The 24,394-nt window shown below is 45.6% G+C and overlaps 1 protein-coding gene across 1 annotated transcript in view; it reads right to left on the reverse strand.

Moving 5' to 3' along the window:
• The window catches only part of LOC8031199 (filamin-A), a 180,023-nt gene that overhangs the window by 14,065 nt on the left and 141,564 nt on the right, over positions 1 to 24,394 (reverse strand). The window contains exons 35-45 of the mRNA XM_040218746.3: positions 24,221 to 24,394; positions 21,094 to 21,279; positions 20,088 to 20,312; positions 16,413 to 16,586; positions 15,731 to 15,883; positions 13,915 to 13,998; positions 11,294 to 11,437; positions 7,705 to 7,884; positions 4,479 to 4,622; positions 1,660 to 1,785; positions 794 to 940 (exon numbers count right to left, since the gene is read on the reverse strand). Coding sequence (XP_040074680.2) covers positions 794 to 940; positions 1,660 to 1,785; positions 4,479 to 4,622; positions 7,705 to 7,884; positions 11,294 to 11,437; positions 13,915 to 13,998; positions 15,731 to 15,883; positions 16,413 to 16,586; positions 20,088 to 20,312; positions 21,094 to 21,279; positions 24,221 to 24,394 — 1,737 coding nt within the window. The remainder of the gene's footprint in view (positions 1 to 793; positions 941 to 1,659; positions 1,786 to 4,478; positions 4,623 to 7,704; positions 7,885 to 11,293; positions 11,438 to 13,914; positions 13,999 to 15,730; positions 15,884 to 16,412; positions 16,587 to 20,087; positions 20,313 to 21,093; positions 21,280 to 24,220) is intronic.

Here is a 24,394-nt window from a genome sequence, read left to right on the forward strand (position 1 = left end):
TTGAAAACCAATTACGAGCTGAAGACACCTTTAACTATTAAGTTAGAGAGGAAGCAATGAAAACAAAGTGCCTCTACCAGCATTAAAAACTTACAACTTTTTTAAAAAGTACATTGCAGAGCTGTATGCAGTAAGCTCATGGCAATGCTGCTTAGTACAAGCATTTAGGAGAGTAAAGTATTTTTTATTTTTTTTTGTAAATTGAGCTTACTATAGAGGAATTCAACAGTAGTTTTTGATAATATCAATGTATTAGGAATGTTCAATATGCAAAAAAGTATCCTATGCACAGTAAAATTTGATAGGTGCCTGTCACTGGTATGGTAATGATATACAATGGAACCTTGTTGGCATGTTCCCAGTGCCCACATTTCCTCGACTGTTACGTTCACGACCGTAGGTCCTGTTGAACTCCCATCAAGACATCTGTGCTAAGTTTACGCTCATTACATCTGCCGGATCCCCTGTTCTTACATTCAAAACTGCCACCCAATGCAACTGCAGCAATGCAATGATCTGCTTCGCTGCGGCTACCCCTTCCTTTGCTACATTTCCTTGCTAAGATCACATGACTATTGTATCAACCATGTATCTCCATTCAGTGGCATTTGCACTGTGCTAGTCAAATCAAAGTTCAGGACTTTTCATTGGCACGCAATCGACGCAAGAGTTGCTCTTGCACCGGACACGATGCAGGAGCAACAGGCCATCTCCAAGTCACAACAAGATGCTTACATCAGCCTCAAGAGGAGCGAGTGCTGCCCATTCAAACGAAAAAAAAAAAGGTGCTTGCCTGGCCCAGCATCCCCGACATCCATGGAGATCTTTTTCTCCTGGCCAACCGTGAGCGGGATGCGTCCCTGGTCGTCCATCAGGCTGTCCCAGCCCCCGATGGCTCGTACCTTCTGTGGATCCACCACCTTGGGGTGGAAGGGGCTCCCTGCAAACATGATCAGTACAAGTTCAAGAAGCTGCCCCAGCATCAGTATTTCTTTTAACACAGAATGGGTTTAAGTGCTGGGATTCGTGAAGAAAGCGATACAGAACGTCACAAAAAATCATCACAAAAAAACGTCACAAAATGTGTCACGTGGATTCCAGGAGAACATCTATACAAAAGAACATGTAACCGAGAAGAAAGAGCGAAATTCCGAATGCCCCCCATCAAGAATCAAACCCAGGACCCAATTCAGACACACTACCATTGTGCCAAGGGGGAGACTTGGAAAGCGATAGTCACTTTGTTATAACAAAGACAAGAAGCATGTGGGTAATGGTGCGACCATATCACATGGTCATGGAAAAGATTAAAAAAACCCGCTTACTTTAGTTCAGGTTACGGTTTTAAGTCCTTGGAGTGCAAGTCACAAAGAAAGTGTAACAAGTGCATTGTTTCAACAATTTATGAATTAGAAACTGAGCAGTAGGGGGACAGCCGCATTTGTTTTAATAATTTTTAAATCGACCAATCTAAGCTGGCATTTTCACAACGCAGTTATAGCCTATTTCCCTAAACCTTAAGTTGAACCAATTCCCTATCTGTATATGTAGTACAAGTACTGTCTTGCTGATATAAGAAAGCAGTTAAGCTGCTCGTCACAAAGGATTTCCAGTCCATACGAGAAGTTAAAGAGCAAATGTATGAAACCTGATACACACCTGGCACATCCTTGCCATTCCAACGAATGTGGATGTCAAACACTCCAATCTCAAGAGGCAAGTATGACACAGAATAGACACCCTCATCTTCTTCCTCTACGGTCAGCTCAGGCTCAGAGTCAGGACCTAAGTGTGAAGGAAACATCTCCGGTAAGAGTCGTCTCAATCCAGTTAGGAGTCACACTACGTTATCCTGAGACCCAAGTCATGTGACCAAAACTGGGAGGACGCTTAAGCTTTGCCTTTAATGCAACACGATAGCATTATTGATGCTCGTTCGCACCACCTTCTCATGCTCTTCCTGCCAGTGAGCAGAAATTGCGGCACACATGGCCTAGTCAGTAGCTTATCTGGCTCACATCCAAAGGGTCGTGGGTTCGAATCCCACCTAGAATTCTTTAAATTTTCCTTTAAGACAAATTAATTACTTTATAAAGTGAAATCATTTTAAACATGTGGCAACCTTTAGATGGAATTACACTTAATGTTTTTTAATCACTTTCATTCCACGCATGACGTCACGTTTCACGTGAGCGTTAAAGGTTGTTTAAAATTCCAGCGCGAGTCATGTGGCTGTGACGTCATGACCCTATCGAACAGTCACGATTGTCCCATCACAACGCCACCAATGCCGACGCCGGCTTTTCTGCGACATGAGCTCCTTAACACTATCGCGTTAACATCAGATTAGATCGGAGTAGCCGGCATGCAAAACCAATCCATGGCAGAGTAATGTCATGTCACCATTAATTTTCATTAGATTACACACTGCTATGCAAATATTCAAATTTTTGAATAGTAGCTTTTAATGATATGCTATTCCAGGGGTGGCCAAGGTGCGGCTCTTTGCGTGTTAAAGTGCGGCTCGTGGCTCCCTACCCTAACCCCCCTTCCCGCACTCTGCCGCCTCCATCCCGGTCACAAGAGCACTTCCCCAGAAAGAGAAATGAAATTCGTTTTAAAGCAAAAGTCAGGTTGCGATTTGGTAGTTTTGAGCTACTGCTACCTTACATACAGTTGGGACTGCTTTTGACTCAGATGGATTAAAAGTAGCCAGAGTTTCGTTTAATGCCCTAAACAAAAATATGCCCCCCCCCCCCCCCGCGGCTCTTGAAAGTTTCGTGGTGTTTGCGGCTCTTGGGTCGGGTCAGCCTGGTCACCCCTGTGCTATTCCATATTTGCTTCGCGCCGAACTGAGATATTCACATTTCTCAGGGTTGATCGCGGCGAGCCAGCTCCGTTGAGTACACTTCTCACCGAGCACCTCTGCACTGCAGGGAAGCTACACCCACGGAGCTTGCAGGCCCCACAGTTATTGCTTCCCTGCGCTGCAAGGGTGCTCGGTGAGAAGCGCACTCAACGGGGCTGACCAGCCGCAATTACGCAAGAGTACATGTTAGGCAGTGATGTCTTGACAACCCGCATTCATCATTCGTGCTTGTTTCTTCTTTTTATTTTAGTTACATTTGAATTAGAAAAAAAAATTGCATATAGCAAGTAAATTTATGAATACCCTTGATTAGGATAGCTGCAACAAATCTGTTTCCTCACCACAGTTCATATATTTATATTAAAATTAACTGAGCTTAGAACTGGATCAGTGGAAGGCTGGGAACAACTTTGACAAGTTCAGCTGAATTTTCGTTTAAGCATGGTGCACGGTAATCAAAGACTTTCAGAAACTATATGATATTTGATTAAAAATATTTGATCAAAACCACTATTTGCTTCGAGCTCAATATCCACTATTTGCATATGCCTGCACAGTGCCATTGTTAACTTTCAAATGTACATCATCTTAGTGGCTGGAAGCCATATGTTGTCATGTCAGGCGGCACCAACCATAGTTTGGTCACATACCGTAAAATCCTGAGCATGCCCCACCCCTGAGAGATAGCCCACCGCTATTTTTGGCTTGATTTGCTATATTTTTTTAAACACTGAAAGATAGCCCACTCTTAGTAATAGTAGTGTTGGCATCCATGATGGCCTCGGCATTAATGCGGCTAGTTTACTACGGAGGAATATAAGCAAACGTTGCTGGCTGGGAAGTACAGTCACCTTTGCTTTGTTGCCCCTCGCCACCATAAGAAGTTTGGAAGGGACACAAACTAAAAATAGCAATCTTTTAAAACTTTTCTTGATTGTACATCAAAAGTTAGCCCACTCCATATTTTCAGCCGATTCGCTCTTGATGTTAGGTGGGCTATCTCTCAGGATTTTACGGTAGGTGGCACAAGCTACTGCCTGATATAAAAAGCATAGACAATACCATCTATTCATGACTGTCTAGGCACATTTTCATCACTTCCATCACGCGATGCCAGCCCCTTCCTTCCACTTCCTTGTATAAGACAACTTAAATGAGGTACCATAAACCAGTGTCAAACCTTAAACTGCATGTCGATGTTCTGTTGACTACAGCTCTGTGCTAAATTACATCGCAATATGTTAAGAAACTCGTATATGTAGTCTCTCCAGAAGGTCAATGTGCCATCGCGTCCACCCCGTATATTCTGTTACGACAACATGAGGCAAAAAACTTGCTTATCAAGTATCCATGCTTTGTTAATTATCAATTGTTACCTTCTAAGAAAGATGGGAAAACGTGTCAACAAAGGAATAGGAAGAGAGAATTCGAGAATATGTGGCAGCCTTCGCAGACAAGGACAAAAAGAGAAGAACGCGACACAACTGTGCACTATATGCACAGTGGTGTCCACTTCTCTTTTTGTCCCAGTCTTCGAGCACTACCATGTATCTTGAATTCAGCACCAACTCGCCCAGCAATCGGCACCGAAGATGAAAGATGTACCGACCGTCAATACGGACATCAGGTCGACCCCACAGCCCGCGGGCGTCGATCTTGAAAGAGGCCATGATTCCATTTTGGGCCACCGAGAGCCCATTCCCCGACACTTTTGGGGTGCCACCGTCCTGGGCAATGAATGTGATCGGACTCCCTGGAGAGATAAGGAACAAAACAATTGTACAACCCACAGCAGGTGTATTACGGGTGGAACCAGCTGAACAATGAAGGAAGGAGAAACAGAAAAGACAACCACTCGCTGGACTACCAACTATTTTAATAGATCGTCCTCCACTTCTATTAAATCTTATGCATATCAATTTTTTTTTCCTCTAGTTGTGTTTTTTTCTTATTTCTATTTTTACTTAGCAGAGAGGGCGTCCTTCAGAAATGTATCATAACCAACTAGCTCAACTCATCCCTATAGTAAGCAGGTGTATGCAAACATTTTACTTCGCAACTCCTAAAAAATGTCTATCGTCGACGGTCATTTGTTCAATTATATAGGCCAGTGGTTTTCAACCATTGAGTTTTCTGGGACCCCTTCTGTATCGGCAGAAGTGGCAGGAGACTCCATCTACCATGGAGGGGGGGGGGGGGGGGGGGGGAGTGTATGGGAAGTATTGGACGACTACAATTACAAAAAAGTAAATAAAGAAAACTGATTGCATGCAAACCAACTTTAAAGCTCTGAAAAGGAAAATAATCAACCCTACTCACTCGGTGCCTATGGTTTAGTCTCTTTAGCTAAGCGCACAACTATTAGGCTCTTGTGGCTGCTGCCTCCAAGCAGTAAAAGCTGCTTGCAGATATTCTCCAGTTTTATTAAGAACCACAACCTAACCAGAATAAATCTCTTGGCTCTCGAAAGAATCATAAATATTTCCGAGGAGAATATACACTCTAATTTGCAAAACTATATATAATATTGTATTTGTTCGCATAATGAACACAGTTTTTTGCCTCAAAAATTTATGCATATTTGGGGGGTGCATTCATAACATGGGGTAAACTTTTGTGAATTTACACATTTTGCATAAATGTCACGTTAGGTACCCATCTGACAGGGGCATTACTATAGCATGTCTTCATTGATGGAGGCGCATCCACGGCTGGTCGTGGGCGCACAACAGCAACCGTGCCCTACAAATTACAAACTTTTAATGCGTCAGCATTAGAATGCTCATCTTGACGAAAACCCGGCGGTGTCTTTCGTTTGTCAGTTGTCGCGTGCGAAGCTCCCATTTGTCCGAAGTGCTAACTTGAGCACGTGTCAACCTCTCCCCCTTTACCCGGCGCTGACAAACCGACAAACATCACCGAGTCTTTGTCAAAACGGGCACTTTCGTTTCGTCAAAGTCACGCGCACAGCTGGTGCAGAGCCAGAGAGGAGGAAGCGCCGCGCAACACCTCCTAGATGACAAAGCCGTAGTGCTGAATGAGATGGCTTAATCAGAGAAGGCCAATGCTGGACACAGATTGAAAACAAGCGCTGCGTCAGTGCTTAGCTTAGAGTCAAGTTTGAGTCGAACGTTGACGCAATCGTCGTGTCCAGTCTGTACCGAGAGATGGCCTTCTCTGATGACAGCATCTCATTCAGCACTATGGCTTTATCTAGGAGGTGTTGTACCATGGCGCAGTGGAACGCAGGCGTGCTCAGTTGCTGCTCAGCTGTCTTCAGTTGTTCTTCGCTCTGGGCTTCTATGGTTGCGGTGCGTGGCCTGTGATGTGTGTGTGTAGTTAAGACGATGGATGCGGTTCACACCACGAGTGATATGGACGCGGCTCCTTCCACGAGTGGTATGGATCTGGTTCTTTCCACAAAGAATACAGATGACCGTATCCAAAAGCATCAACATACTCTGACAGTCGGAGTACAAAAAAGGGGTCAACAAAATTACAGGAAGATCCATTGGTGGATTTTCGGGGAATCCGTTAGCACGACTCTTGGGAAACGCCTCAAACATCCCCCTTTGGGAAATGCTAACATTGACTCCGTAACGAGGCCAAAAAGAGGCAGCAAAAAAATAGAGGAAGCAAAAGATAAAGCCAAAAGAAAAAAGTGAAGGGGTCAGCATTAGCGCTTACCAAAGGGGAACATGTGTAGTGTTTCCAAGGGTAATGCTAACACATTCCCCTTAGAATTTACCAATGAATCTTCCTGTAATTTTTAAGGGCACCTTCGGCATTCTTTTTGCTAAAGAAAAGGCACTAACAAAACTCACTCGGCACAGAGAGCGACAAAAGCGTTCCTGGGCCTAACCACTTTCACAATTTCCCTATTCGAAAGCGGACCACAGATGACGGCGTGTTTGTTGACATCAATACATTCGATGGACGAAACACCTCCGGGGTCTGGGCGATTCCTCAACCTCAGCTTTGTTGGCCGTGCGCACCACTCGGTTACACACTGTTCACCAAATTCACAACTTCACACTTGCCGCCATAACGCATGCATCTGCTGTCATGCTTGGCTTGGCTTGGCTTGACCTGGCCGCTTCGTGGCTAATTTGACTTGGTGGCTGGCTGGGTCAGACACAGTCCAAGACTCGCGAAGTCAAAAAATAGGGTTGCGTTCACTATGCGTGGGAAAATGTTAATCAAAATCCTCATGAGCGTTCTGGAAATGGAGTGCATTCATTATGCGAGTAAATATGGTATATGTACTAAGAAAAAGGTTGGTGGCTCAGATATTCTGTCAAAGGCAACAAAGGCGTGATGGCACTTGATCGGGTTTTTAACGAGCAGCACTTGCTATCCCAATGATATACAATGTGACACGTGGCAAAGGAATTGTGAATGTATAAAGGCCTTGTCTTCTTCATCCATGCACTTCTTTTTTGGGGGTACTGCATCGTTTTTCAAAAAATGCCGCCATGCACACAATCTGACCATCCAACGCCTCCATGCATACTAGATTATTCTACTAATACACACTTTCTACCCTACTACGCAGCCCCCGTCCCTGTGCAATGAAAAAAGAAGGGAGTATTAGGGAACCACTCGCCCCTCCCCAAGCAAACGCTACGCCATTGGTGGAACATGCCACGGCGTCAAACCAGCTGCTGCACTCGGTTCCTGAACCTCTTCAGTAGCCTTGCTATGGTGCAACCAACATGAACAAACGAGATCCACGCAGGTTTCCCATACAGAGCTATCGCTTTATGAAAAGAAAAGTATCATGCTCATATTTCTAAAATCCTTGTCCGAGCAATGGTGAGCCAAATGAGCCTCACCTGGCACTTCGATGCCTCCGTAGGTGATGGCAATGCGGTATTTCCCGGGCACGGTTGGCGTGAACTCGATGAGCTCGCCGTCGCCGTCAGGCGTGCCCTTCACCTCAATGGGCAAGTGGCGCCCGAGGGGACTGGTCACCGTCACATCCAGCTCGGAGTAACCAGCATCACGTCGGTTCACTGTAAAGAGCAAAGTCATCCCTAGTTTGTCAAGACTATTCTCACTGTTGTTCTTCAATTAATAAGTATAAAACATAATTAAAAAGCATAAGCGTAACAAACAGGAATTAGAAGCAGGAACTCGTGCTCCATACTGGCAGACCATTACTTTATTTATTTTGGCCGAGGCTACATCCACGCGCGGGGACGTAGCCAAGTCGGGAGGAGATAAGGCTCCATCCACGCAAAAGGTCACGTGACTTATAATATAAAGAGATAATTTGCTTTTGTGTACATATTATACCTTCTTATAAGTAAATATAGGATATAAAAATAAAGTGGTTATATTTCATTGTTGTTTTAAGGTTAATATGTCACGTGACCTTATAAATGTTTAGACAATTCATTAATGGTTTACTGTTTTCTAAGACCAATAGCAAATATGATGCATCATGAAAATAGTACCAATTGAGACGTTGCCTCGTCTTTTTCTACCTTCTGGTGTGTCCTCTTTTCTGCCCCAGTCTCAGGTTTACAATCATGTTCAATATATATCTTTATATTTATGTTGTCCAGGAGTCACACACACGTGTGGGCGGCGTGCGTGCCATCCGTGCGTGCGGGCGGTGCGGGTGCGGGTGCGGCCTCCGGGGCCTTCGCCCATGTGCGCATCGCTGCTGAGGCGAGGCGGAGAGGCTTCGTGGTGTGTGTGGTTGGCTTGGTTCGAAGCCTTTTAATGTGAGCTTATGTGTACCGAAGGGGACAAGTACGTGCCCACCGCTTCGTACGTTCTTGATTTGCGCGCACGCTTGCAATCACACAAAGATTGTGAGAAAAGGGAAAACATGCACTAGTCCCATGAATAACAAACATACTGAGAGCATTCAATCGAGAAAACTGGGTAAAAGATTCCAGAAACGGTTTATTCCATGACAAATAAGACAGTAGCCGATGCGCAGATGCCACTCGTCCACGAGATCACCGATGAACACGAAGCCCTGCATGCGGCAGAACTCCTGCAGGAGCCAGTTCACGTCTCTGTGCCGATCATTCAACGCCTGGATATCGGCACTCTGACTACGCTGACACTCCATCGAAGAGAACCTGTTCCCCCGCCTAGGAAGGACGGAAGAAAAGGCGATCTGCATCGTCGATTGCGTCCCAAAATCTGAGCGGCCAGCCAACAATACTTGTCAACGTACGCGCTGGCACAAACGCTGGTGTTGTTTGTACCAAAATCGAGCAGGGCGTCAGACACCTTGGAAAACAAAGCCTCGATCCTAATGCCACTAAACGCCCGCACTTCGACAGCCTCCCGATTATTCGATGGGAAATACTAGGACAAGTATTTCACCGTCGAACCCCCGGCAACCAAAACTTGAGGCAGATCAAGCGCGACCGTGCTAATACTCAAACGGCCAAGCTCCTTGTCCGAGAAAACAGAAATAAAATAAAAACGCTTCAGAGAAAGTCAAAACCGCTTGCGGAAGACCAGGCAGGCACAGTCGACAGTAGTCCGCGCACGGCAGGAACGCAAGGTGCAACGGCCGCCAAGCAAATGGAAAAACAATGGGCGCAATGGGAGGCTAGACCGGAAGTTGATCGTAGTGCGCCGGAAGTGACGTATTGCGTGGATGGAGCCTTATCTCCTCCCGACGTGGCTACATCCCCGCGCGTGGATGTAGACACTCCCATTTATTTTTCTTGCCTTATTTTTATTGTTTTATTTGTTTCTTATTTTATATTTTTGTTCCTTATTTATTTATTTTTATTTACTTTGTTTCTTATATACTTTTTTATTTATTTTATTCTCTTTTTTTTATTTGCATTCAAAACCTGCCACTCTTAACGGCACACTTGCATTCAAGTAAATGAATTTTCCCTTCCAGGTCAGCTGTGCTCATAGCTCAGTGGATACAGTGTAGACCGCATATAACGTATGTCGCTGGAGTCGCGAAAATCCGCACTATAAGCGGTACCGCGCTATAACCAAAACATCAATTTTTCAGGCCAAAATACATGCCATGAGACAACTTACCTTTGTAAAAGAATTTATTTCATGTTAGATGAAAAATAAAGCTTAGTTTGTGGAAAGTCTTTATTTCACCAGACTAGTACAGTTCTGTCTCAAGTGTGTCACACATTTTGAAAGAAATGAGCGACTTTTGCCTGGCGCAGCCTTTTAACGGCGTCGCGGGTTGCGGACGGACGGTGCGAGCGTTCAGGATTGCTAACCCTAATCCCTTTTCTCCGGAGATGAAAACGCATGAAAATTCGCATCCTTCATACGGTACGCGCCAGTAATACCTTCAACTTGAGCACAGGCATGAAATGCGCCAAATAAGAAATCCGGGCGATGTTCGAGGACACAAATGCTTAGAAAGCACCACTGTAGTCGAAGTAAACAAACAAGACGACACGGGCGTTTCTGCCGTCTTGAGAGCGCCGCCACGACATCGCTGCACGAGTAGGTGGATCTTCCCTTCTAGTATGTGCTGGGTTATCATAGTGACATACAACGAAAATTCACAGTCAAGGATAGCGCTTTTACGCAGAACGATGAGATGAACGCCGTTTTCGACGACGATCACAACCGACACCATGCTTGCGGATAGAAGCAGTCGGCCCGCGACCGGCATGCAACGCGCGCGAACACTTCTCCTTGATCTGCGATTGGTCTGTCGGTGCAGTTGTTCGTTTCTTTGTTTCCAACGCAGCAGAGGGGCGGAGGGACGCACGCACGTGAACGACACGCGCGTGCGTCCCTCCGTCGCTATGGTAACTGAAGCCTCTCTCTTCGCTTCTCCCCAATTCTTCGAGCACCATCCTCGCCCCGCGCCGTCAGCGCCGTTATCTAGTGTCGCACAGGGAAGCGTGCTCGCTGCTCCGGTCGTCGGCGCGGTCGGCGGGCTGTGCCAAAAACCGCACTATAACCGGTATTTCCCTTCGCGCACCTGCATTTTAAGCGGTATGTAAATACATGGAGTTCTATGGGAGGCGAACCGGCAGTTTAAAAAACCACGTTATACCCGGTCCTGCACTATAAGCGGTTACGTTGTAAGTGGTCTATACTGTATATAGCATCCGACTACCATCGCACTTGTCTGAGGTTCGAGCCCCACCGGGGCTCAAAATTTATACATCACCATCATATATAACCCTGTTGTGTGTAATGCTCCCAGCGTGTCGCTCGCTATGACGCTCATTCGTGACATTTTTTCCATAAGAAACGACCCATAAAACACATTCTTTGTTAAAAACGTTTTTCACTTCGAGGTAAATCAACTTTCAACAACAAAATATGCAACAAATTCTTTCACCAATACACAAACAGAATCTGCTCCCGTAAAGCACACACCAAATTCTTAAGGAGGAAGAAACGAGGAACACAAACCTAGCTGAGTGAGGAATCCGAACAAAAGTCGCTTACGTGCAAAGGAGATCTTCTCGTTAACAGAAAAGGTGGTGCCACGGACTTTCTGGAGCAGCACGCGGCTGGCGTCAAACACCTGGCAGAGGAACGGCGAGCCAGGGATGGCCTTGCTCTCGTACAGCACCTCCACCTTGTGACTTCCTGCATTAAAACAATGCACAAAATGAAAGCCACTCTTTTTCTTTTACACAATTGAAGTACGAAATGAGGCATCCGAATCATACTCGGCTATGCTCGACTGCTTATCTGATCCTCCTACTTGACGGTGACAGCGCAAGAAAAATCAATCTCACACCAGACACTCAGGAAGACAAGCACACGCCCTGAACTTACAACTCTTGTGTATTCAACTACTTCATTTTTCTCTTCAACGTCTGGGTGGACCTTTCAGAATGTGATAAGTAGAAGAAGTAGCACGAAATACAAAGGAAAATTCTAAAGAAAAAGGCAAAAGAACAGTAAAAGAGAAGAAAAATGAAGAAACGGAAAAAATATCTAAACGAAACACTTTTACAAATCGTCCCTCTCCCTCATCGCTATCATTTAGATAGAAATTGGAGCTTTTTGGTCGACAGCGCTATAGAAGGACTACTTACACACTTGTCCTTCAGCTGTGCTATCCTTTCCGCTTCCATTATCTCTCGTGTCAATGCGTTTTTACTCCTACCTATTACAGAACAATTTTCAAAATGTGCTACACAGCCACAATCGCGACAATGGATTCCCAAGTGTCCAGCTACGACTCGGTGGGTGTTATAAAAATGCTCTCTTAAACGACCATTCAAACACCTTTCAGTCTGGCCTATATACTCTCTACCACATGAGAGTGGAACAGAATATACGACTCCTTCAGTACAATTTACAAACCTCTTTTGGTGCTTTTTCAAACAACCAACTTCCCGGTGTGCCGATCCGTTTCCGGCTTAGAAGCTTATTTGGTGCTGAAAAAGCAACATTAATGTTAATGCGGTTACCTATCTTTTTTAGACCGTGCGAAACTTGATGTATATATGGAACAACTTTTCTTTTCTGTATTGCGTTTAGGCCGTTCACCCCATCTTATTCTCTTTAATAAATCCTCTGCCACGGCTCTAAGTAATGCACTAGGATATCCTGTTGACTTTAACCTGGCGATTTAAGCATCAAAGCTAACCTTAAGTGAATGAATACAAGACTTATTAAGCGCATTGGTGAGACATAATTTAACAATGCCTCGCTTAAAGGGCAACTCCGCTTCATTTTTGATATTTAGAAAACTATGTAGCCCTCTTCAGTATCATATAGGAAGACCCCATGTCAAATATTACGTTCTAATTCCGTTTATATATTGAATAAACTGGCCAGCAAACCTTCAAGCGAGCCAAGTCGCCGAAATCTGCCAACTCTAGCGTGCGGCGCGAGGCGCAATCACCAGCGCAGTCAATGCCACGGAGACGGATCGGCCAACGTTGAGCCACTACGTCAGAGGCATGCATACGTCATTCTCACGTTTTGTTTGTTTTTACTTCTCAGAGCAAAATTGAACGATGACACATGAGTTTCTCCTCCCGGTGTTGGCTGACCGGGCGTTCACGTGATCACCGTAACACGGATGCGCCTGGGATGCGCTGCCCTGCGCGCTTATCGGTCTGTTTCTCCGCTCCTTTTCTCCCCTTTCGTCTTCTCCCCTTCCCCCTCGCCCCCGGGCCATCACCGTCCACGCCATGCGAAGCAACCTGCCCGCGTCCAATAAAAAAAAAAAAAAAAAAAAAAGACCTTGCTCGGTTTTTTGCTTTCTCCCGAACGTCACAAGACCACGTGGTTCGACGTGACGTGCCATGACTCTGACGACCCGAGACCAATGTTGCCTGACGCAACCGAAGTTTCGGTTTCGGTATCTGCTGTTGTTTAAATTAGGATTACACAAATAATATTCCACATTTCGCGAATCCGAAGACGTAGAGTTGTTTAGTAGTGCTTTGTAAAATGTGAATCACATGGAAGCCTACATTTTTCGGAATTGAGCGGAGTTGCCCTTTAACAAGCTTGGAGTGTGCTGACTGAAAATTAAGAAGTGGTTTCTTCCCTCTCGGTTCGTATGACCAACATACATGATGCTCCGAAAAAATTAATCTGAGGTCCAAGAACCGCAAGGAACCTTCTGTGGGGAGCTCATGAGTGATTTCTAGTGGATCTATACATGACTTAAAACAGGAAAGAACGTTAGAGACCAATATTTGAAAGTCATTAGCTGCACAATCTAGCACAATCAAAAAAATCATCAACAAAGCGAAACACCTTCACAACAGTAGAAGCATCTAAGCTACGTGAAAGGATCCGGTCCCGATGCGCGAGGTAAAGGTTACTCAAAACTGGTGCTATGCATGAACCAATGCATACCCCTGCTTTTTGAAGAAAAGTGTTACCCTCCCAACACACAAACATAGATTTTAAATATACAATGAGCAATTCAAGGAAACCACCTTGGGAAACTCCTAGACTATACTCCGTTTGGTTACCGTACCGTAACGTCCCAAAGAATGACCCACGTTTTCTGTTCCATTTGCTCTTGAGACTTGTACAAATCATTGAAGCGTTAACGGAAGCAACAAGGCACAGCTGGCGAAAGTTCAACGTACCAGCCGTTACTGCGTTCCATTCCACCAGGAGGCTTCCATCCTTCTGCTGGTAACACTTCACCGGCAATGGTGAGCCATTTGGTGCTGTGTGAGCCAAGGAGAAACAGAGAGAGAAAAAAATTCAGAAATAAGCGACAATGCTATTAACCATGTCAACACCATGATCTTAAAATAAAAAACTCTGGGATGAAGAAAATGGCATTGCCCCACGTGCTACGTAAAATATGCATAAAAAATTGCGCAAGAAACAGAAGGAAGCTGATGCAAAGAGAATCAAATAGTATGAACATTCAAACCAAATACGAATCAAATTGTTAAATATGTATTTGGGATGTTGTGCTTACCAGAAAACGACCAGAAGAATCCACTGTAGTGCAAGTCAAGTGTACAAAAGAAGCAGAGGCATTTTAGCGAAGAAAGGTGGCATGTCCTAACCAGGGTGTCTAGCAAATTATTATTCTGAAATTCCATGACTTTTCCAGGTTTTCCCAGACAATTTCAGGTGAAATTCCCTGACCACTCTAGAGGCGGTTAAATATATAAGACCATTACAACACAAGGCATTAACCATTGAGCACAGTAAGGATCATTTTTCACGGGCTTAGTCCAACTTGCATATTCTGAAATATTCGGGTTCGTCCAGTCCGAATTAAACCAGCACTTTCTTGCTGCCGACATCGTCAGTGAAGAGGCCACTTCCGAAAAAACGATGAAAACACAACGCTCAACCACACACGTCGATAACCGAATGGCAGCATGGCCGTATGGCTGGCATGGCCACCAGATGCGCACTTTTGGATACTTTCGGCTTAAGGCTAGGATTGGATTGCAGTTTGTGGCTTTCCCATTTGTTATCTAGTAGCTCTAACTGGATCAAGCCTAGTGTCGAACCCTCAATTCAATCCAATCCAAGGCTTAGACCGGATTTCTCAGCAGTTCCCTTTGCATCGGGCAGCACACTCCACATTTTGTGAGCAATGCCCGTGCTCCGCACTAAGCAGAATTTATTACCTATTTTTCTGCCCCAAAGTCATCAAGTCTTCGCTCAAGGCACTCGATGGCGTTTCCGACCAATTTTTTCTGACTGGGCTCGCTTTTTGACAATATCCCTGACGATTCTCCGATTTTTCCCGGTAATTAAAATTTCCCTGATGACAATTCCCGGTTTTCCCAGTCACTAGACACCCTGAAAACCCTAAAAATTACCCCATATATTATGCTTGTGCAGAAAATAGCACTTCACTAATTTACTACACTTAAGTCAGTGTCGGTGAACCTCCTGACAAAGCAGTGCAACACTTGGCAAATATTATTTCTTTGACACAAAGAAAGACAAAGTTGTACATTGTTTGAAATGTACCACTTTGAAGAATAGGTGTTACTAAATTCATATAACAACTGCCTTGAATTGAAATAACAGAAAGAACATTCGGGCAAACTGGTGAACTTGCAACAGCTTGAAAACTCGAGACATATAGGAACAAAAAAGTGAACAGCACTTCTTATCTTCAAGATAAGAAGTTTGAATATGGCACTTAGAAAAGCAGCAGAAGCAGCCCTAAGAGACAAAGTAAACAACATGGACAGATATCACTTCGTCTGTGACTTTGTTCAATTGTCCATCATTTCTAAGCATTTCTTTGTTTTGCTTTGTTTATAAGCAAGTTTTACTAACAGTCCAAGTGTCTACATTACATTTGCTGCATGCTCTACAATAGTGGTCACCCTGATAGAAGTTTGGCACGAGCAAACAATTAAGATGGCAAGCAGCTGGTGAGGCTGAAGTGTAACTTCCCCGCAAAGGAGAGTGACGTACCGGACACGAGAATGTCGAAGTCCTTGGCGTCCCCGTAACCACCGGTCTCGATGACGAAGCTGCACGTCTTGCCCAGCTGGCAGGCCTTGAGTCCCGAACCGTGGGCAATGATCACATGGCCCGGGTCGCGCACCTCCACAATCTGCGGGCAACCTGGCAACAGGCACGCAACCGCGCATTGAGGCTACGAAATCTCCCTAAGAAAGTGACAAGAGAAGTGTACACTTAAAAATTTCAAAAGGAAAAAATAAAGAAAAAAAACATTGTCTGCAGTAAATCAAGGTGGCGATGCAGACGAGTTGGTCCATTCTTACAAATTGGTGATATGGTGTGCAATAAACAAAGAAAGAGATGGACGGTAGACAAGACGAACGCTGAACTTCAACTAGTAGATATTTATTGAAACAATGTGCAACGAGGAAAACAACCGCACCATAATTGATAAATGTGTGACTGGCTCACACATTTATCCTCCTTTCGCTTCTGATTTGTGGTAACAGGCAACACAGCTCCTAACAAGGCAGTATACCACAACCAATTACCTAACCCCATTACTCCACTGTCAGACCTCATGGCATTTTTTCTGTTGTAAAACTTAAGTGGCAAAAATTACAAAATGAATGGATCCCACCAAAACAGAGTTGATGCCACCCAAGGCTCGAGCGACAGTGCGAAAACATACCTGGTGCCTGGTGACCGTTGTAGTAGACGTCTATCTTGTGCGGCAAATCCGACTTGGGCACGTAGGAGACCTTGTAGACGCCTGGCCCAGACTCCCGAATGTTGTTGCGGACCTCGCGGCCTCCCGCCGTGATGACGACGTTAAGGGTGCCGTGGCCCGCACGCGTCGTGTCCACTATTGGCAGGAGGGGAGGTCGTCGGGTTGCAGTTTCCCACTACAATCGCTCACAACTGCTAACAGTATGCGGAGCACAAGTTTGTCTGCTTCTTGCATAGGAGTTGCGGTAATGTCAAAACGACACCAAGCTCCGATGGGCTTTGATTGAAAGGATAGCGGGTAGACCTCAAAGCTAGATACCCTGGAGGTCTATCAACTAATTTTTTCAATCAGCCAATAAAAGCTCGGCATTCTGACATCATCGCAAAACCTGTGCAAGAAGAAGACGAACTTGCGCTCCGCATGGATGACTCCCAAAGGTTCTGTTGGAAGTGACAGATAATAAATTAAAGTGGAGTGATTTTCACCCTTGAAAATAAATCCTTTACTATTGCTAATAACAAAAAATATAACAAGAACACAAAAATTTTACCAATATAGGTACATGATCCACGCCCTCAATTTACCAGTATGCATGTTAACTAAGAGATACTGCAGTTTCTATTATTGTGAGCTGATTGCATTTTCAGTCCTTCGCTGCAAGTCGAACAATTTGCACGTACTGGTTTCATTGCGATCTTACAACATTGATGCACATATCTGAGCATGAATTGGGTATACTCTATAACAATCATTCTCTCTACTTTACACTTTGGCCTTTTAAAGGCACATGACAGCGTGATGTTGGATCATGGTACTTAATTTCTATAAAAAGGAAACTTAATAACCTCTTCACAAAATGCCTATTGATTTCTTAATGATATACCTTTAAGAGTTTCATCACTGAAAATTTTTTTTTGATTTGATTCTATGCTGGTCAACAGACACTTTCCAAAATGCAATTTGGCCAGTTTCATCACTATCATCATCTGAGGTATGACATCTGTGCCATACTATACTCCGTTTCACGATAACTTGGCGAACTGTGGAGGCTAGGGCCCCACGACCCAATAAGAGCATCAAAGCGAGGCACGTGACCCGAGGTCACGGGAGCATTTGTGTCACCACGCCAAATGCGGGGCATGAGGCCTAGAGGAACTGGCTGTCATCTGCTAGCCAAGAGCCATCTGCTCCGAAACCAACCAGCTTCAGATGAACGTCCACCGCAGCAACATTTCCGACCGCTAGAATAGCAAGCACTTCAGGAACAGTTCATAAGACAACCATACGCTCAAGTTAGCCACGAATCTGTGAAGGGGTGCTAATGCAGTATGAGGTTTTGAGTGGAAACGGCCAATTACACGGCTGCAATCGCCGGTGATTGCCAAGAGCCACGGCACTACAAGGCGACAAAATCAAGCGGATATGGATGTGGCATTACTTGTTTTATGTAAATATAATTGAAACTTATAAATTTGTGATTATTTATTCATTATTCTTCATATCTTCTTGTTATAGATGGAATCACGCGAGTTCAATTGCCATTAAAAGAAAAGAAGCCTAGAACTACTGTCGTGGAGGGCTCTGTTGCTGTTGCATTAACGGGGCCGCGGTGGACTTGATCATGGAGTGTTGTCATGTGCCTTGCTCCAGCACCCTTATAGGGTCGTGGGGGTCGCAGCCTCCACAGTTCGCCAAGTTATCGCGAAACGGAGTTTAATGCCGGCCTTCTGGGGACTGATGAAGAAAGAAGCTGCAGATGTGACCAAGTGGATGACGTGAGGCCTATACATCTGAAATGATAGTACAATGCGACGGAGAACTTGAATACTGCGCATTGAATACCAGAAAATATTTTCGGGGGGTGTTTCAAGGTGCTGGTGCAATCACACACACAATAAAAAATATACATGTAAGATACGGAAAGCGCTCTAATTAATCTCCAAAAGTGAAAAAAAAAAGTTACGTATTTACACGATTGTAGGTCGACTCGATTGTAAGTCGACCCCCCCACATCGCACATCAACAAAAAAACATTTTTTTTTTTAGATGCGCATTTTATTGCAAACACATGAGAACGGCAAATTATCTGTTTCGAAAGCCGAGCCTCCCACACACAATCGATGCCTTCTGGCGTGCTTTGGCTATGCATGCACGTGCGAGGTGCATGAGATGGCCAGGCGTTATAGGAACTAGGAAGTTCACGCTGGAGGTGGGACAATTTACTGAATTTGCTGCTCACTGTCGTTCTCACTCCATCCGCGACTAGACTACGACTCGTCCGCACTGGTGATGTCAGTCCCGTCGTCATCACTGCTACGTTCTCGAAGCACGTCGGCGGCGTCGTCCAATGAAATCTCGCACTTCGCAAATGACAGGATCAATCGCATCTTCCGCGCTTGCTCGGCGATTGCGTCGGACGTCACGGGTAGGGACCGATTGCGCACATTTGCGGCGTACGTTGCAAGCCTGACCTCCAACCCCAGAAGGCATCCCCACCTATCCAGTCTTTGGCCTGCGGAAGCGTCTTCGTTTGCCATCACACATCAAGATTCCACGCCACTGCAGGCTCCACTGGAGCATCATCCACTCCGACGGGTCGAACTTGCGTCCAACAGTGCAGTTGTTGGTTGCTTCTGAGTGAATAATGGCCATAAACGAGCACCGAAAACCTAAACTGCCCGGATCACGCGTTTCAATACAAATGAACATAGTTAGCGCACCAGCATGATCTCGTACTCGATCAAACGATGTGCGACCGTGAATCGTGCGAAAAACTGCGAAGAGAAGCCGCGGTGCCGCGGGGTAAGCGAGCCATGAGGCTGTTCCAGCGGCCTCCGGAGTGGCTCTTACGAGAAGTGCCGTCACCCCCCAGGAGTCGGGCGCTCCGTGCTCTGTTCACCGCCGTGCATTCCGGTTAATTTGCGAATCGCTACCAATAAAACTCGTTTGCGCAAAGAAAAAATAATTAATTTGTAAAATGAGCGCACAAAACAGTGTAATGCTAGGGGTACGGCTGGCTGAACTCGTAACAAGCCGAGGTGTCCATGATATCACGATTGTTTCGTTTTTGCCGGCGGTGGAAAGCTTTGGTTCAATTATAAGTCGACCCCCCCACTTAAGATTTTCAAAAAGTGAAAAAAGGGTCGACCTACATTCGTGTAAATACGGTATATATCAGGTACAATTTCGGGGGGTGTTCTGACACCTGAACACCCCCCCCCTGGCTACGCGCCTGATACTGTGCGAGTGTTCACTTCTAACATGGGTCCAACCAGTCCATTGGCACACAATTGGCTGTAAAGCCCCTTGATGTATAGAATTGGATCAAAAGGTTTATGTAGTCTGGCACTTCGTCCAGAGTGACTGCATTGTTGTCCTCGTCCAAACCGAAAGAAATTGAGAAAGAACTAAAATGGAGCAAATGGTCTGCCACCGGCTTAAGGTGTCATCGTCAAAACTGAAAGAGATTGAGAAAGAGCTGGAATGCTGTAAACGCATCTTCCCCTGGCTTGCGAACGTGACAGCACCCGACGAAAAACTACATGTTCATCCCCGTCACGGGTAAGGCAAGAGATAAACTGCAACGGACACCCGACTAGCGAAAAAAACAGGCACGGGGACTCCCGTCTCACACACCCCTGAACGTCTGGGAGCGTCCCACGATGCCGTCCTCAATGTCCACGACCTTGACCCTGCTGGGGTCGCACACCTCAACCACGAAAGGCTTGCCCGAGATGGGGCTGCCCCCGTGCAGCACTTCCACCCGATACAGCCCCACCTCCCGGGTGTGGTACTCCGCCCGGTATGTGCGCCCGTCCAGCTGCAGCACGTTGGTGCGCACCTGGTGCGACTCCGAAGGACCTGGCATGCCCAATGGAAGAGAGAGAACAGAGGTGGAACCACTGAATGAGCCACAATCCTGTGCAAAGACTGTAAACCTGTTTGACATCAATGAATCCTCTTGACTGTTACACGAGGAACCCCTTCTGGTTTCGGTATTTGCTCACCATGCCACCCAATCTCGTTAATTGTCCACTATATCTAATTGACAAAAACACTGCGTCAAAACACTGTCACATCACAAAAAATCATGTTGCCAATGTCTCGAGCAAGGCTGCCAAACACTTGCGGGCCTGCCGAAAAGTAGTAACAGACTTGGAAACGGAGCAAAATTGAACAAAACATCCGACTGCTCCGATCTGCCATACAAAAAGAAACTTGTATGGAAAATTTGCTGGGCAATTGGGTTCCGCACATGAAACGTTCTAGCATCACGTGACGTCATGTCACGTGACACCATATACCCGCTAAATTTAGTGGGGAAACCGAATTGGTGTGTGGATCACATGACCTTAATTTTCCCACTAAATTTAGAGGAGAAAATAAATTGCCATATAGATCACGTGACATTGGGTCATGTGATGTCAATTTCCCCACTAAATTTAGCGGGAAACTGAACTGGTGTGTAGCAACTGAATTGGTGTGCAAGTCTGTGAAGTTTCATAATGCAATGCTGCGGGCATTGCATGGTGGGACGTCACAGGCCACGGCTTCACAAAATGCGGCTTCACGAAATCCGGAGCAACTAGCCAAAGAATGCTTCACGTTAAAATAACGGCAAATGCAAAGAAGACGTTCATACCAGTGACTTTGATGTCGATGTCTCCAGGAGCACCGTTGGTGTCAATCTCGAAGGCATTGGCAGAGCCAACCAGTCCCTGTTTGAGGCCGTCGCCACGTGCAACCACGGGCGACGAGCTTGTCCTTGGCGCCGCCTTGGGTTCAATGACCGGCTGTCCATCCCGGATGTCAATCTTGAATGGGTTGCCTGCATAATTACCGGAAAAAACATTCTGAGTGTAAGTCGCAAACTTTCTGGCCTTTAATCATACATAATGGCAATGAGCATCAAACGTTAAGGAACAGCTAAAAGTACAAGCTTTCTTAACCTAATTGAAGTATTACTTTAAGTGCAATAAACTTAAAGTACTTCCCAACACTGACTAAAATATGTGACACCACGCCCCTTCGAACAGAAAATAGTGAAGCTTTTGCTTGTTATTATACGAGTCAAAATGGAAGTGACGATTTTCTTATACTTGTTGTTTCGTAAACATTAAAATATTTTGTCAGAAAAAGGAGTGCAACAAAAAAACCAAGAGTAACTTTCAGAGGCCATAGGAAGCTCCCAAAACAGTGCAAGCACCACGTGACTGATGGCCAGTCACGTGACTGCTAGTTGCCACTTTTCCGCGGGCTTCCACGGGCGCCAACTACAAATTTGTTTCGTGCCATAAATAAAAAAAAAATTTTCCTTGTACACTTTGTTAAAAAGTCTATCCATTCAAGCTGTTAAAAAAATTTTTTTAGGACACAGACAGGGAATTTATGCTCGGCAAGGTTTTATTTGGACATGACCTATAAAAACTCTACTTCCCAGAATACAATTTGTGGCTCAAAATTAACTTCCTTTCCACCCAAAAACAGCCGTTCAAAAACTGGCCAGATTCAGTCGCACTCACTTTCTTTTCCATGGTCATGTAGTGTTCAAACGTACTCCCTCATTATAACAAAATTGCTTTTTTCGAATTATCACCTTTATCGAAGTTCAACGTGCTCCCGACCAAAATGTATGCATTTTTAACCGAATTATTGGGAGTGTATCGGCAGGCAACCACACTTATTACGAAAACCGCAGTGTCAAAAGCATGCAAGCCTACAAGGGGGCACACGGAGACCCTTGCATTCCCACCCCCTTCTCCACCGAGGCAAACGGAACTGAGGGAAAACGGCAAACAAGAAAATGGAGTAAACGGATGACGGAGGGCAGGACGCGCAGAGCGGCGCTTCCAATGCCGATGCACCGATGCAGAGACACGGTCAGGGAGCAGCGGCGCAGCGGGAGCAGCGTCCATGTACCGACGCCGCTCACAGCGCCCGCAGTGGACGCAGGCCGCCTTCTATCAGAATCGGGTCGAGGGAGCGACGGAGCCCAGAGGAGATCATCCCTTCAAGAGCCCCCCGACACGTGCACCTGCGGCGTACTACACGCATGTATGAGAGATGTGGAGTGTTTACCGAAAGTCACTTAGATCTGCAAGGCTGAGAAAAGTGGCCGTCCCAAGTCCAAAAGAGCCGACAGTGTTTGACACTGTCCACCGTTTTGAGACCAAGCAACGTATTGGACGAGTTCAAGAAGTTTTTTGTGCAAAAGAAGGCGTACCCGCGACCCGAAGATGAAAGATTGCCAACTGCTTTGTGAGCATCAGATTTTCTCTCGCGAACGTGCTTGCTGAGTTGGCACAGGATACCCAGACCTACAACAATCTTTACGGGAGTGTGTTAATAAATGCTGGCAAAGCCGCTGAGGATAACTTAGGTTCATTCGCGCTTTTTGATGCGAACGTTCCCGTTGTTGCTCCTGCCACGGATGCTGCAATCGTAGACCTTGCGTGTGGCCAGGGTAAACACAAAGCAACGTTGGAGAGGCACCTCGGGAAATGCCGACGACTGCAGAGACGTGAAACATACTACGGTTGCTCCGAAACAAAGTGGAGTGCAGAGGCGGTGACTGTGTTCTTCCGATGCCTGAAGCAGTTCGAGGAGAACTGATGCCCAGATAAAATTATCGGCAAACTCCACTTAATTACTTTTTAACTTGGTAACGCTGCCGCGAGATATTCATAACCAAGGCTTGTCCGATTAAATACACGGTCAGAGTGTACCGTAGTGTTCCCATCCACCTTCAAAGCTACTGGCATTGCTTTTTGGCTCTATCGCTTTTATTGAATTACGGCTTATATTAAATTTTTTTGCCGTCTTGCCGACTTCGTTACAACGGGGGATAACTATGTACCAAATATGGGTCATCAAGGCACACACTCAATATTACAAATAGAAAATAATAGTAACCTCATTCTTCGTGGCCTCGAAGAAGCTGCAAATGGGTTGATCGAAAAAAGTATGCTGCACAGATCACAGGAGGTACATGGAGACCTCATTCTCAATATGGCAATGTACATGCAGGCTCAACGATATGATGGCGGCACATGACAGATCATGGTTGCAAAGCACGTGGGTCCGCTACTTCGGAACCGTCGCTTGTGGTACCTACCAATCCATCTTCAAGCGCAGAACATCAAGCGGAAGGGATATTAAGTATGAAACAATCGCACGACAAATAGTATGTGCAACTTTGTCGTTGTCGTCGCCTGCATGCCAGAGAAGCGGAGAGAGAAAAACGCGGTCCAGTATAGCCACGTGACTTCCGTATTTTTGGCTTTATTAAATATATATGACTCCGTAGCAAAATATTGCTTGGGCAGTCTCCTGACACCATATTAAATCGCCTGGAAAAAATTAAAAAAAAAACATTTTTGGGGGGTGTTAGTGTCCTTTTAAGTTCGCTATCACAGAGGCAACACTTTGCAAAAAGCACCAAGCAACAACTGCTCAACGTCTCACATTCCCCACCAGGCACGTAGCCAGGATTTTGTTTCGGGGGGGGGCCCGCCCATAACAAAATGCTCTATGAGGGGGAGGGGGGAGAGGAGGTCCCAGCAAAATGGAAGATTTCGGGGGAGGCCCGGGTCTTATGGGCCTCCCCCCTGGGTACTGCCTGTTCCTCTTCAACACTCCGCAGCAGTTACTGACTCGGAGAGAAGCCAGGAAAGAAAGTATCGATTTCGTATTCTAGCACCCGAATTGATGCAATAAAGATGTTTTCTTTCTCTCTGTGTCCCATCCCTGTGTGCCCTCTGCTTACTCACCGGGGATGTCCTCTTCGTTGAATGTGATGTTGACATAGTGTGGAGTCTTTTCCGTGGGCACAAAGGTCACCTCGTAGATGCCGTGACTCTTCATGGCAAACTCGGCACACACTGATGACTTGCGCGTCCGCACCACCAGCTCTAGGGTGCCATTGCCTGCCTGCAGTGCATCCA

Source organism: Ixodes scapularis, unplaced genomic scaffold (genome assembly GCF_016920785.2).
Source record: "Ixodes scapularis isolate PalLabHiFi unplaced genomic scaffold, ASM1692078v2 PGA_scaffold5__190_contigs__length_132052651, whole genome shotgun sequence".
Lineage (NCBI taxonomy): Eukaryota > Metazoa > Arthropoda > Arachnida > Ixodida > Ixodidae > Ixodes > Ixodes scapularis.